The sequence below is a fragment of the Diplotaxodon limnothrissa genome, linkage group LG11, assembly GCF_057381915.1.
Source record: "Diplotaxodon limnothrissa isolate DT_005_m linkage group LG11, D_limnothrissa_male_GT1.1, whole genome shotgun sequence".
Classification (NCBI taxonomy): Eukaryota; Metazoa; Chordata; class Actinopteri; order Cichliformes; family Cichlidae; genus Diplotaxodon; species Diplotaxodon limnothrissa.
Window position 1 is genome coordinate 10,057,942 of NC_140606.1, and position 14,902 is coordinate 10,072,843.

Consider the following 14,902-nt stretch of genomic DNA (forward strand, 5'->3'; position numbering starts at 1 on the left):
AAACAAACCAAACTCTCAAATCAGAACTCTTGCATGGTATGCAATGCAAGTGTTTGTTCTATTTACTGCAAAACTACACAGCAGATGTGCTGCCCCTCCCCGAGCCTGGTTCTGCTGGAGGTCACTTCTTGTTAAAAGGAAGGTCTTTTACCCCTCTATCTCTGAGTGCCTGCTAGTAGGGGACCAGTCGATCACTGGAGTTCTCTCTCTCTGGAGCCTATTCCATCTACCATACAGCGAGAGCTGGGCTACACCCTGGTCATGTCGTTGATCTGAAGCATGGCTAAGATGCTTAAACATTAGACATAAAAAAATCAAATGAAACCTTAACTGAACTGAAAGCTGTGGTCTTTATGCTGAACTAAGCTGAACCATCTTGACTTAGCCAGGCAACATGAGAGTGATACTAAACTTCTTCTAACCCACACAAAGACAGATAATATGTTAAAAACCATGTCTATTTTAAATCATTTTATAGACAAAATAAAAACATTTAATATCAGATTTTGCACTAAATACTTTAGAATCAAAATGACTCCTTTGTAGGGTCAGTATTTTAACATTGAGCAGTTATACGTTTCATGATGTAATCCAGACAACAGACCATTTCCCTGTAGCTGTACACGTACACAAAGTATCCCAAAGTATTCTGTCAAACACAAATCTGTTTACTACTTCAGTCACTCCATTTTATTTGGATATAAACGGCAGGTGTACTGAGTGGTCAATTTACTTGTAGCCATCTTATTAAAGGAGGTCTCCCTTTTAGGTTTCGGCAAAACTCGCAGTATGCCGCAGGATTTATTCCGTACTGGAATAGGTAACGTATGAGCAATGCTGTGGTTTGGAAGGCCATGTTTGCATTTTAACCTAATGGTCTTGTCTGTTTTGTCTCCCCCCTGCCCGCCAGCTTTAAACTAATATCTCCTCTTTTTGAATATGTGAATGCTGAGACTTGGGTGAAACAAAGAAAGGGTTTAGAATGATGGCTGAATAGAGAAAAACTGGTGATGTAGGTTCTTAGGAATCTTTGGTCATAAAAAGACTGGGCAGCAGGAACAGAGCTCGTGTTGAGACGATGAGCTCATGTGGATGCTTTTCCCACAAACAAGAGGCTGAAGGGAGAAAGGAGAGTTTCAGGGTTCCCACCAATCCTATCAGCTGTGTTTTTTATCTGTCTCTTGCAGCACTCGCTTGTCTGCTTTTCCCATACTCCCTGCCTCCAAACCCTCTCATCAGGTTGTCTTTTTGCTTTACCCAGAAATTAGTCAGAATCAGGCAGCTTGGTATTGTAGGTGGTTGATTTTAATGTTGTCTTTTCTACTTTTAGACTTTAGCCAGTAAAGAGTGTCTGTTTAGTAAATTGGGAAATTTGGTTTCAAGGACTTAGCTTTCCCTAAAAACGTTCCCTGGGGGTTGATATGGGAGAGAAGCTTTTTTTTTTAGGAGTCCACAGTTTAAATATTTCATGAAGAAGGCATCCATGCTCTGCGTGTAACACCGCCCTGCTCCTATGCTTCCCCTTAGGAAAAACTTAACCTTCGCCAACCTCTTTAACCTTTCGGCGACTCTCAAAACTCAGTCCTCTGTAACATCATTCATTGCATCCTTTCACCTCACCACCCACTGAAACCCACTACAACTTGAAAACTCTGTTCCCCCATATAACAAATGGGATAGTAAAAGAAAGATGCAAAGTATAACCTGTTTGGATGCAAAGAATCCAGAGAGGATGTGTTTTGGGTTTCGTTTCAACTGCTGTGTCTGAATGACACTCTCCTGTGTGGCTCTATGCAGATGAGTTCAGCCCACGTATGGGCAGGAGGACATCCAGCTCTTTGTCTCTCACCAATGGATCTGGATCACCCAGAGTCGAACCCTCTGGATCTCAGTCAGTTCCTCAGAGAAAGCGGCTCCTGAAGGCTCCCAGCCTCGCTGAACTGGACAGCTCTGACTCTGAAGTGCGTTTCTGTGTATTAGAATTTTATTTTTCCTAGATGCATTTACTTTGTGCAGAAAAAGTGACGACTGAAGTGCATGTGTATTCTGTGCATTCAGGATGAGATTGTTGGACGCAAATCAGCGAGCAGCTCCAGCGTGGCGACATCTCTGATGGATGACACTTCCCCAGAATCTGTGCTGGGGAAGAAAAGTGAGTCAGGAAGCCTTTCGACGCCCCCTGCCTCCTTAACTAAGCTATCTGCTGGCAGTGATCGATGGCTTTTAATCTTGCAGCCTTGCCAGTCACGTTTCCCAAAGTCTTTTCATTTGAAAGATTATTTATAATCAGTAGGTCTTGAGCTAAAGATTAACCAATCAATTGCTTCTTTGCAGTTAAACTTGCTCTTTTTTTCTCTCTCTCTCTCTTACGTTCTATCTATGAACACCAGCTCCACCCATGTTCCTGCCCATCTCCTCTACACCTCAACCAGAGAGGCGTAAGACCCCCCAGAGAAGACACTCTATTGAGAAGGAAACGCCCACAAATGTCCGACCGTTTCAGCCGCCCTCCAAGCAGAGCTCCAAGTCCCTGGTGAGTCAGAGCTTCGTGTATCATTTAAAAATAAACATTTGGAAATAGGATTCAGTTCAGTTCAATTCAGTTTTATTTATATAGTGCCAAATCACAACAACAGTCACCTCAGGGCGCTTTATGTTATAAGTTAAATACACTACAGGGGCAGCCAACTGTCACGACTGATTGGGGGGTTAGGGGAGAAAGACAAGACAAACGACACACTTTGGAAGAGAGTCACAACTGGACCAGATTGAAATCAAAAACAAATCTACTAATGCGTTAGTTTCAAAGGATATTCCATCGATTGCTGTTTTGACTTGTTCCAGTGGCTGTCAGTGTCCAGTGTGGTCAAATAACTTAATAATCAAAAGAAGCAGAGGGAGAACGAGATAAGTACGTAGAGCATCAAGATCTGTAGGGAAATGAGGAAGGATTGAAACTAAACACACATGCTGTCATCTCTCTTCTGTTTGCCCCTTTCTCAGGATTTCTTCCCTCCTTCTTTTACCAGAACCATCGAGTCCCTGTATCTCTGTTAAATTGCAGGCTTTCTGTTCTTCCTCCCTCCCACACACACACACACACACACACACCCCTCCACCTTCTCTTGCTCAGGTTGGAATCGAAATCTCACATCACTCCTGGATTCCCTTCCTTCTCCACCCTTCTCCCTCTACTCTGTGCCCTTTGTGGAGCTCCAACCCTATCGAGGTGTTTGTGTTGGGGTTGGTGAAGACACTTTTTGCTCTGTGCAGGAAGGTTTACATCCTTCGAAGAGACTCGGCCGAGGTTTGCCCGTCTCCCATCAGTCTGTCCCGTCATAATAACTGTAGCTGCTCATCCTCCTAATTCTTCACTAGATATCATTCACCTAGAGCAGGCTGAGGACATTGCTTTGGATATCTAACACAGTGGCTCAAACGTATAGCAACATAGAACTAACAAAGAACTGTCAGAGCGTTTACAGGAAGTAACAGGAAAGACGAACATAGGATCAAAGATCTCTTTTTTTCATGTTTCTGAACACTAAAAAGTGAATTTGAAGTTTCCTCTCCTCTGTGTTTCTGGTAACAGAGAGAAATGGGAAGAACCACGGTGCGTTAACTTGTCCTTCAGCAGTCAATCAAGGATTCATAATGTGCGACTGTTACAAAGGCCCTGAGGATGCCCTGAGTAGCAGACAAACACACCTTGTGGCTACAAACATATACAGCCTCCCCTTACAATAAAACCACAGTCATCTAGGAGTTCCCCTTATTTAATATTGCTCTCTTTGTTCCTTGAGTTCCATGTAGACATGGTCAAGACCACATTAGGTGCCCCTCCTATGGGCTAAGAACAGGAAACTGAGGGCCCAATTCACACTGGCTCACCAAGATTGCACAATAGAAGAACAGGTTGGAAAAACGGCGCATGGTCTGACGAGTTTCTGTTTCTGCTGCCACAATGTCTGTATAAATACTTAAGCCTGCTGAGGGTGTAATGGTTTGGGGGATATTTTCTTGGCACACATTTTGCCCCTTAGGACCAACTGAGCATTGTTTTAATGCCACAGCCTGCCTGAGTATTGTTGCTGACCATGTCCATCCCTTATGCCCTTATGAGTGTATCATGTTCTGATGGCTGCTTCCAGCTGGATAACAAATATAAAAAGAAATTCTCTTTTTTTAGCCAGTTCTTGAAGACAATCATTGCACGCTTTGTGAACACTATTTCTCGGCACTGCTGCAGGAAAAAAGTGTTCACTGTTTTTCCCACATCACGATTCTACTCTGAGCTGCCGTTTCTTTCACTGAACAATGAGGATATTTTTATGACCCAATTGTAGCCCGGACCCACTCTCAGTGCTCTTAAAGGTGCAGGAGAGTTGTGCATGTGTGTGCTGAATGAAAAACACTGAGTCCTGTGTTTTGAGTCTGCTGGGTCCACTGACTGCTGTGCGTATAATTCTTGTTGTTGCTGCAGGAGGAGTTTTGTTTTCCTGTGGAGTGTCTGTCTCTGACGGTGGAGGAAGTGATGCACATCAGACAGGTGCTGGTGAAGGCAGAGCTGGAGAAGTTCCAGCAGTACAAAGACATCTACAATGCCATGAAGAAGGGGAAGGTAATACATCTTTTTATTGCCTAGGCTAATTCTATTATAAAGAAGTAATCTCTCTTTAATAAACAGGGATTACTTACTCTTTCTAAATGAGCACAGTTAAATTATAACACCATAAGTGGGTTAGGGAAACAGTATAACTTTTATCCTGAGAAAAATGTTTTTTTGGTTCCAAATACCTTCTTTATATTTACTGCGATCTCTATATTTCTGTTGCAGCTTTGCTTCTGTTGTCGAGCCAAAAGGTTTTCCTTCTTCTCCTGGTCCTACACCTGCCAGTTCTGCAAAAAGTAAACAATTTCAGATGATTATCTTCATCTTTTTCATTAATACTCTTCTGTTTATAATTATTTAAGGATCTATGGCTGCTTTCGTTTATTCCTTCTCCTGTAACTTCTGTCAATCGTCTCTTTGCAGGCCTGTGTGCGCACAGTGCTGCAAAAAGGTAAGGCACGTGGGATAAATAAGTCCTCTTCTGCAGTATCACATCTTTGTGCTGGTGACAATAAAGTGGACCTCTTTAAAATAAATAAGTAAATAGTGTAAGATACTTCCTAATGTGGCAAATGGTGGTCACTGATCTTTGGCTAATTGCTTCCCAATCAACCAAATTCAAACTGACGACACTCTTCTCTCTTGTTTTGCATCATTACTGTGCTTCCATACGCATTGTGAGGAAGTTTTATCTCTTTCATACATGCCTTCCATCTCTGACAGATGCGGCTGCCATCCAAACCTTATTCCAGCTTGCCCATCTACTCCATTGGCTCCACCAACACTCTCCCCAGGGAGAGAATAAGTGCCATGGCTTCTGTAGGACAAGGACTGTCAGTGGCTGGAGCCCCAGGTCCATCTAAACCAGGAGGGGCTGCTGCATCCCCCGCTTTGAAAGAACCTGCAAAAGGAGCATCTAAAGGTCCCAGAAAAGCTCCTGGGGCAGCGACAACAGCAGCAGCTGCTAAAACTGACAAGTCCTCCAGTAACCCACAGCGCCACAGCATCCAGAAGACTATGTCTAAGTAAGAGCTATGAACAACACTATTCAAACTAGAAATAGCAGTGCAACAATCAAAAGGAGGAGATCATACATCTCGTGTTCGTCATCACAAACTGCACACACAATGCAAAGTAAAGGCCTTGTTCATTGTAGCTACTACTGCTTGGTACAGCGTGTCCTCTTCAGTCAGAAGATTTGTTGGGTGTTGCTGACATCTAGTGGATAAAATTGCAACTACCACATCAGAAACTGCTTGGCTGATTGTCAAACTTTACCAAATTATTCAGCGTCCTTATCAGAAAAGCAGCAAGACAATCATGAAGTTTGGATTTAATTTACCTGTATTATCATGCATGACTGAACTTTTCATTAAGTCTTTTCAGGATGAGTTGTTTCATGTGTTTTTTTGTTTTTAAACACATTTAATTGATATCCCATGGATTAAGTTAGCTATGAATGCACATTTTAGATAATTTGAAACCAAAGCTAATTCACATTGTTAATATATCAAAACAATGTTGTGTTTCGCTCCCGTTCAAGCCGAGCTCCTCTGCTGTTTCTGTCTCTGTAGGTTTTCGAAGCACGGCTCTTTAAAGTCTCATGAAGAACTGGAGCTTCCCCCAGAGCTGACGGAGGACTGGGCTACCATGGAGGTCTGTGTGGACTGCAAGAAGTTCATCTGTGACATAATCGCCTCCAGCAAACACAGTCTGTCACTGGCCACCAAGAGGGCTCGCTTAAAACGCAAGACACAGTCATTCTACATGTCCTCCCCTAAAGATAGGGAGGAGTACCATCCCTCTGAACGAACAATCAGTGAAATCTGAAACTCTGTATCTCTCCTTCTGGCTGCTTCCAGCTCCAATGGCACAACACTGGATATGATCTTACTGTATTAGTGGACGTGAGTCGGAGAAGGCTGCCTGAATGGCTGTAAGAACCTTGGTGGTGGATAGTGAGGTTTCTGGCTGCTGTGTCCTGATCGTGATCAGCTTCTCTAGACAGTACTGTAGATCTGCCAGTCTTTTTTGTGTTTTTTTTTTTAATAATATCATCAATATATCAGAAATACCTTTAATGTGTGGACACAGGCATTTGACTCAACAGAGACAAAGTGCAAAGGGGACTGACTTCCTTCCTCCATGATGGTGCCACGGTCTGCTCCACCTAAACTCGCGTTCACATAAAAAGCACAAAACAGAAAAGCGATCGTATTGTAAACGAAGAGTGACGGTCATCAAAAAGAAGATAAAACTGTACATTTTGTATGGGCTATAATTTAGTTTTTTACATGTATGTACAGTAAATAATTACTCGATAAAATGTCACCCTCTGTTTTCAGTTCAGACTTTTGCTGATGATGCTCAGGGAGACTCTCACTCCTCTCTGCTATTGACAGCGCTCTTGAAACCATGCTTCCTTGAGGAATTCAAGCTAAATTACCCGTTTTATTTTCCTCCAAAGGTTGCTACACAAAGAGAAATATCACCTGCTTTTATGTTGACTATAGTGCCAAATAATAACTCCTTAAATAAATATGTCACCTGATGTAGTTATTGATTTATGCAGTGGTCTTGCTAATGGAGGAAGACCACCTCAAGCGCTCCAGTCTCTGTTAAAATGAAATATTCATGTGTAATTAGACAATGATCAAAGTTCTTTAAAACACTCCTGTCATGCTTTTTATTTTGCCATCTATAGATTGTTGTAATATATTAAACATTGCCACGCTTCAAATACTGATACCAGCCTATGTCTAAATAATCTCTCGGAGTCAAAAGCTCATGCAAACGTTGTGTTTGTGAGGGGCAGCCAATCAGAATAAAGTTGATCTGGCTCCATCAAGGCCCAGTATATGATAAACAAGGATTTTAACAAAAATATAGAGATTAAAATAAGCCCTCTGAAAAACAAAGAAAAACATTTATCAGTGTTTAATGCTAATAAATATTATAAATGTACTTGATCAGATCTGTGCAGGTGGTTTCGATCAGGGATAAGTGACAGCAGTGTGGTGCTCCAGTTATTTAGTTTTGCCTTTCTCAGAAATATCTTATCAAAGGTGCTTTAGGGGGAAAAAAGGTCAAAACACAGCTGAGGCTATGTTATTGAGATTTCTAGTCCCTACCATTAACTGGTAAATGCCTTTTAAAATCTCTTAAACTGCACACCACTTGGTATGCACAGATGTCTCTAAGGTGCTTTTTTTGTTAATTTGTGTGGTATAAATAAAGCTGATTTGAACTTTTTCAAAAGACAAGTTATAACATTAATTAATTCTCCAATCAGTCTAAAATTATGATCTCACCACAATCTATCCCAGCTTACTTTTGTGATGAACCAGTTTTGATCAGTTGTGAAGTTACGCTTGCACCCTGACGAGCTTCTATAGGCAAAAATCTCCAACTATCATTAAATACCGACTTGGAAATGGAAGCATTTGAATGACATCACCTGTTTCTAGGCAGAAGCAAAAGCACAAGCAAAGTATCTTTGATTAAAGGGAATCAAAACATCTAACAAATGTTGAGTTCACCTGCGATCCCCTCACTCCTACTCAGAGGCTGACTGAGGAAAAACACAATTTTAGGACTGTAACAATAATAATAATAATAATAATTTCAGACATTACTATGACCCAGATGGTTCAGATTTGCCTTTAAGTATTTTACCTGAAATATGTCCATTACAGCATCTTTTCAAAACATACCTTAAACTGATGCAACGCTCTTGCTTTCCCATGAATCAAGTTAATGATTTGTTTCTGTATGTTTGCAAAGATGAATCATAATACATAAAATAACAGCACGCTGCCCAGCTTTCAGTCACTCAGAGTTAATGTTAATACAATGCCTTTATGATTTCTTTTTTGTCATTCATAGTCTCACTGGCAGAGAGATATAACTTCCTCATAGCCCGGATGTTTATTTTACACTTCATCGCATTCCACGTCTTTTCATATTTTGCCTTAAAAGATGCCTTTTGTTATCGCTCTCATCTGTTGAACAGTCGTCTGCTGTTACTGTACATACATCGTTTCAAAGGGTTTGTTCTAACGTTCAGGTGTGTTGCCTCAAAGATGACAGTGCTGACAATGAGACTGCTGTAGAGCTGAGAGGGAAATTGTCCATGTGTGAAGAACAGGAGGGCTGCGAAGTCTTCAGAAGAAACCTCTCGGTGTGACAGACAGCATCATGCATGTACTACAGTGTAGCTTGTACCTTCAGTCTGTATTACCTTCAAGCTGTAACTCCCTGCAGAGAGTGCAACAAATGACAAGTATAAACAATAAACTGTAATGCAATAGCTGACCACAGCCTCATCATTTATTTATCCTCATCATTTATTTATTCATCTTTTATTTTAAAGTATCCAAAAACATAATGCCTTGTTTTTTCAAGTGTCTCCAAGTGTCTAATAGAGTTGGTAGGAAGTCTTTATTCAGTCCTGGATCATAATTTGATACCCATGAGGGTTACTAACGAAAAGAATTCAATTTCTTTTTAACTATAAAACACCAAATCATAAAACACAACAACAACAATAATAATAATAGTAGTAGTAGTAGTAATGGTGTTGTAAATAGACAATCAGAAGAAGGGAATTGTGTATATTTTGTATAATTTTGTATGTTATAATCTTTTATAATGCCTGATTGACCGGGGGAAAACAAGTTGTTCCTTTAGATTTTATTTATTAATGAATACATCATTTGAAGTTAACAAAAGGAGTGTTAAACAGGTCTGTAAATGTTTTACTCTGTCAATAAAGTTACAAGGGGAAAAAAGTGGCATTGTTACCATAGTAACATAAAGCCTGAACTTTATCTCCGGCTCTGGTTTCGTGTTAGAAATGGTTACTGGTATTCACAAAGCGAGAAAGAGAGAAGTAAGCCACAGTTTTTGCCTGGTACCCCTGCCACGTTCTTTGTCGTGAAGCGGAAATGTTAGCTAGCGCCGAGCCTAACGTTTAGCCTTCAGACACCAGTGCCAATGTCTCCGAGGTTCAAAGAGCTTGTGGTTTATTTCCGCAAGCAAGCTCTTAGACAGCGCCATGCTAAAAATAACCCATCTTTAAGAGTGTAACTTTGAATCTATCTGTTCATCGCTGCCTTCATTTTCTACAGGATGTGTTTATCCAGGATTCAGAGTCTGAGGCTGGTAGCAGTACTGGAGGACTGTTCACACCAGCTGGAAATACTGGGACATATTCTCGCAATGCGGATACGCAGGGAAAGACCTGCACAGGTGATTTCACAGTATTACCACGATAACATCTGTCAACAGCTGCCTGCTGCTTTGATCTAGCAGTGTTGTGAAAAACTGTGTTTTGGGCGTTATTACATGACTGTGTGTGTGTGTGTGTGTGTGTGTGTGTGTGTGTGTGTGTGTGTGTGTGTGTGTGTGTGTGTGTGGTGCAGGAGAAAGCCAAGCTCAGGAAGTTGACAAGGGATTGGTAAGAAGCACAGAACACACTGAAAACAAACAAATAAACAAAGCCATTATTTATTCTCAATAATTCATCTCACTGCAGTGAATACATCTCACAGCTGATGTCCAAGCTACATTTGGAGCTGGAGGAGAAACAGTGTTTTAGCTCTCTGCTGCAGGCTGTGGAGGAAGTCGAGCAGAGGAGAAGGGATACGAACATGAAAAGGTTCTTCTTTGAATGATTTGCCAGTAATCCTGACCTTGGTGGTAAAAAAGAAGGGGGTGTTCTAAATAGAGGACAAGGAGAAAAAACACATGGAGAAATAATCAGCATCTATAATGTAAGTCACTCTCCTTTCAGGGAGGAAATGAAACAAGTGGACAAGAGAAGACAGACTCTTCTGAAACAACAAGAGGAGCTCCAACAGAAAACTCTCAAACTGCAGGTAAGAAACTGACCCATAGGGAACAACTGTGAATGAATAGCTGTAAGGGTCGAAAAAATAAGAGTTCAGTAATCCCACTACTTGGTCTCCATCCGGACCTGTATCTGCAGGTCATACACCATGAAGCAAACAAGAAAGATCATTTGTTAAAGATGAGAAGCAAAGAGAACATTAAGGAGAACGACACTGGGCTGCAGCTCAGGAAGATCCAGAGTGAGACCAGTCAGGCTGAGGCACTGCTGGAAGGGCAGCTGGAGGTAGGTCCAAATATAAGACACGCTCGGCTCTACATTTTAGATTTAAAGTCAAATGTTTAATGACTAAATAATCACCTTCATTGGCTCATCCTGTCTCAGCTGCTGAAGAAACAGTTGAAGGAGGAGGTGAGAGTTCACGAGGAGTCTCAGAAATTCCTGCTGAAGCAGCATGAGGTTGGTGAAGTAATACTATATGCAGCGTTGTGCAGCTGTGTGGCTTAGAGGCTGTACTTCAAAAAGGAGTTTTTCCTTCCCACTTTTGCCAAGTGCGTGCTCATGGGCGGTCATGTAGTTGTTGGGGTTTTCTCTGTATTATTGTGGGGTCTTTACCATACTGTATAAAGCACCTTCAGACAACTGTGTTGGGATTTGGTGCTACATAAATAAAACTAAATTGAAATTAATTAAATTAGCTTTGGAGCAGTTCACTTGAGATCGCTCGCTATTCAAAAGAAGATTTCCATCTGCTGTAATTTTTTCCCTGGTATTTTATCTGTATCCATGGAGAGCACAAGGAAGTCGCTAGCACAGAACAGGGTAGGCATCGATGACAACAAATATGACATTTGTTATAGATAAAGTCAGAAATACTATCACAGAGAGACGCGGCGGCGGAGTTGGGTTGCAAAGCAGCTTTGAGATGAACTGTGTCAAGGCTAAAGCAGCTTGAATAACTTGAATTCGCCATGTGATTGGATTCATAAGCCATCAGGAGATTTAACTAAACCAACACGCGGCCACGTCCAGATGCCTTCCTGACCGCTCCGCTCCGACTATCCACTTTTCTTGTTTTTTACCTATTTTTTGCTCTGGTTTACATCCCAAAATCCTCTAGTCTTATAGTATACGACAGCGGATCACTTGTAAACATCGGTGCCAAGGTTGCACATCTAATCTTGGACACTTTTAATCCTGACCCTTCCTGGCCGCCAGAGATTCTACGCGGCGCGGAGAACAACAAAGGACGGGCCGCTCATCCGAGGCACAGAACAAAGAAGCGCCGGGGAAAACGCGCTGGTATTAGGAACAGACTGAGACAGCAGGCGCATCGCGCACCACTGCCCAGTATCCTACTGGCCAATGTACAATCCATGGAGAACAAGCTCGATGACCTAAGAGCAAGGGTCACCTTCCAACGTGACATGAGGGACTGCAACATTCGACTCTGCATTCACCAACGAGCTGAATCGGTTCTACGGCCGTTTCGAGGTTAGCCAGGCGGCTAATGCTATCTACCGCCTGACTACCGAGGACAGTGACGTCATCAGCGAGAGACCGGTGACCAGCATCGCGGAGCATGACGTCCGAGCGGCACTGAGGAGAGTGAACACAAGGAAAGCGGCGGGGCCAGACGGCATCACCGGCCGTCTGCTGCGCTGCTGTGCTGACCAGCTAGCAGGTGTGTTCACTTACATCTTCAACGAGTCCCTGGCGAAGTCTGTGGTCCCCACATGCTTCAAAAGATCCACCATCATCCCTGTGCCCAAGAACAGCAACCCCTCATCCCTGAACGATTACCGGCCAGTTGCACTGACCTCGGTAGTAATGAAGGTGTTTGAGAGGCTGCTGAAGAACATCATCTCCTCCTCCATCCCAGACACCACAGATCCGCTGCAGTTCGCCTACAGATCCAACAGATCCACAGAGGATGCCATCGCCCACGTCCTACACACCACTCTCAGCCACGTGGACAAGAAACAGGGTAACTATGTGCGAATGCTGTTTGTTGATTACAGTTCAGCGTTTAACACAATAGTGCCCTGCAGACTGTTCACAAAGCTGAGGGATCTGGGACTTAACAGCCATCTGTGTGCATGGGTGTTGGACTTCCTCACTGGCAGAACTCAGGTGGTGAGGGTGGGCAGGTGCTTCTCCAACAGCATCACCATCAACACAGGAGCCCCTCAGGGATGTGTCCTCTCGCCACTGCTCTACTCCCTCTACACTTCAGACTGTGTGGCCACCCATGGCTCCAACACCATTGTGAAGTTTGCTGACGACACAGTGGTGTTGGGTGCCATCTCCAGTGGTGTTGGGTGCCATCTCCAACAACGATGAGGCGGCCTACATGGATGAAGTGAAGAATCTGGCATCGTGGTGCCAGGACAACCACCTCCAGCTGAACGTCAGCAAGACCAAGGAGCTGGTGGTGGACTTCAGAAGGGGTCAGCACAGAGACTACAAGCCCATCATCATCAATGGAGCGCCAGTGGAGAGGGTGCAGTCCTTCAAGTATCTTGGTGTCCACATCTCCTCAGACCTGACATGGACTGCCCACATTCAGGTCCAGACCAAAAAGGCTAGGCAGCGCCTGTATCACCTACGACAACTGAGGAAGTTCAGGGTCTCTCCAAAGATCCTCAGGATTTTCTATACAGGCGCTGTGGAGAGCATCCTTACACAGAACATGACATCGTGGTTTGGGAACAGCTGTGTGAAGGACCAAAAAGCTCTCCAGAGAGTGATCCGTACAGCAGAACGCTGCTGCAGGATTGCTCTCCCCCCGCTTCAGGACACCTACACCAGGAGATGCCGGACTAGAGCAGCGCAGATACTGAAGGACCCGTCCCATCCTGGCAGCAAACTGTTCCAACTTCTGCAATCTGGTAGAAGGTTCCGCATCTTCCGGGCAAGGACAGAGAGACTCAAGAGGAGCTTCTATCCCCAAGCCATCCGTGCCCTAAACACACACACCCGCCCTCTCACATCATCTATAATTGACTGAGACAGGACTCTTCCAGACACTAAACCAAGGAACAATGTACATTTCAATTCCTTTAATTTTAAATATGTTTATATTGTCTATCCTGTAAAATAGTCAGATGTCTATTCATATTAATGTACAGAATTCACCTGCTTGCTGCTACTACTGCACATTCACCCAGTGTATATACTATATGTATGTATATATATATATATATATATATATATATATATATATATATATATATATATATATATATATATATATAATGTTCTTCCTCTACACCCCCCCCCCCAATTTTTGCACATGTCGAGGAGCGTGTCAGGCTACATTTCACTGTGTGTTATACTTGTATAACTATGCATGTGACAAATAAAGAACCTTGAACTTGAACACTGTGCTCAGTTTTTTTTGTGTGTGTGTGTGTGTGTGTGTGTGTGTGTGTGTGTGTGTGTGTGTGTGTGTGTGTGTGTGTCCTTTCAGTTTCTCTAAAACTAAAAAGCTCTTTCCTGGTTTGTCGCTTGTATGGATTCATAGTTTCTGTGGTTTGGGCTCATCTTTATCAAGTAGCTGATCTTTTTGTGTTTGTCATTCTCCAGAAGACTGTTTATCTCATTAATTTGATTGCTGATAATATGGTGAACCTAACTTTGCACTGTTGCTGATCAGGAGCTGCAGCAGCTGCTGCATGAGCTGCAGAAGCACACAGAGCAGATGGTGCAGGAGAAGAGCAAGCAGCTCCACAACATGTGCTTCAAAAAGGACCTGAACTTAGACAGGCTGGAGGACATGAAAATGAAGGTTGGCGGCTCACGGTGCTGAACAGATGCAGATGCTAATTAGTTCGTTATTAAGTGAATGTCAATTACTTCCTGATTTCAGTTCAAGGAGATGGAGCAGATGGTGATGGAGGACAGGGAGGAGCAAGAGAAACTGTACCAACAGCAGGCACGGATCAGAGCTGCCACCAAGGTAACAGTATCCAACACAGTTCATGCTCTTTAAGTTCGGTTGTTCTCGTATTCAAGAACAACGCTAAGGAATACGAGGGTATTCAGCAGGCAGAATGAACATGGACTGCGGCATATTCATTCCCAACCACGGCAGACGGCTGCCCCTCTCTGAGTCTGGTTCTGCTGGAGGTTTCTTCCTGTTAAAAGGGAGTTTTCCCTTTCCACTGTTGCCAAAGTGCTTGCTCATAGTGGGTCATATGACTGTTGGTTTTTGCTGTATGTATTATTGTACGGTCTACCTTACGATATAAAGCACCTTGAGGTGACTGTTGTTTTGATTTGCCGCTGTATAAATACAACTGAACTGAATCCCTGTTTCTGTGCAGCTGCAGGCCTGGTGGAGAGGCTGCATCGTACGCCGAGGACTCTGCGGTTTTAAAAAAGCTGAGAAAGGCAAGAAAGGGAACAAGAAGGAAAGAAGGAAAAAGAAGAAATGA

The 14,902-nt window shown here is 43.0% G+C and overlaps 2 protein-coding genes across 4 annotated transcripts in view; both read left to right on the top strand.

Annotated features, from left to right (window-relative positions):
* The window catches only part of LOC146622350 (protein spire homolog 1-like), a 33,807-nt gene extending 27,365 nt beyond the window's left edge, over positions 1 to 6,442 (top strand). For 2 of the 3 annotated variants that reach the window (XM_085365071.1, XM_085365072.1), the window contains 9 exons: positions 770 to 820; positions 1,798 to 1,961; positions 2,059 to 2,152; positions 2,391 to 2,533; positions 4,484 to 4,621; positions 4,838 to 4,908; positions 5,036 to 5,063; positions 5,336 to 5,637; positions 6,187 to 6,442. In XM_085365071.1, coding sequence (XP_085221197.1) covers positions 770 to 820; positions 1,798 to 1,961; positions 2,059 to 2,152; positions 2,391 to 2,533; positions 4,484 to 4,621; positions 4,838 to 4,908; positions 5,036 to 5,063; positions 5,336 to 5,637; positions 6,187 to 6,442 — 1,247 coding nt within the window. Of the gene's footprint in view, positions 1 to 769; positions 821 to 1,797; positions 1,962 to 2,058; positions 2,153 to 2,390; positions 2,556 to 3,095; positions 3,308 to 4,483; positions 4,622 to 4,837; positions 4,909 to 5,035; positions 5,064 to 5,335; positions 5,638 to 6,186 lie in introns of all 3 variants that reach the window. The other variant, XM_085365070.1, reaches the window with a different exon arrangement.
* A 3,025-nt stretch (positions 6,443 to 9,467) lies between these two features.
* LOC146622351 (dynein regulatory complex protein 9-like) lies at positions 9,468 to 14,902 on the top strand. The gene is made up of 10 exons (XM_085365073.1): positions 9,468 to 9,503; positions 9,742 to 9,862; positions 10,036 to 10,070; positions 10,165 to 10,271; positions 10,407 to 10,491; positions 10,602 to 10,748; positions 10,848 to 10,922; positions 14,122 to 14,253; positions 14,335 to 14,424; positions 14,792 to 14,902. The coding sequence occupies exons 1-10, from the start codon at positions 9,468 to 9,470 to the stop codon at positions 14,900 to 14,902; spliced, it is 939 nt and encodes a 312-aa protein (XP_085221199.1).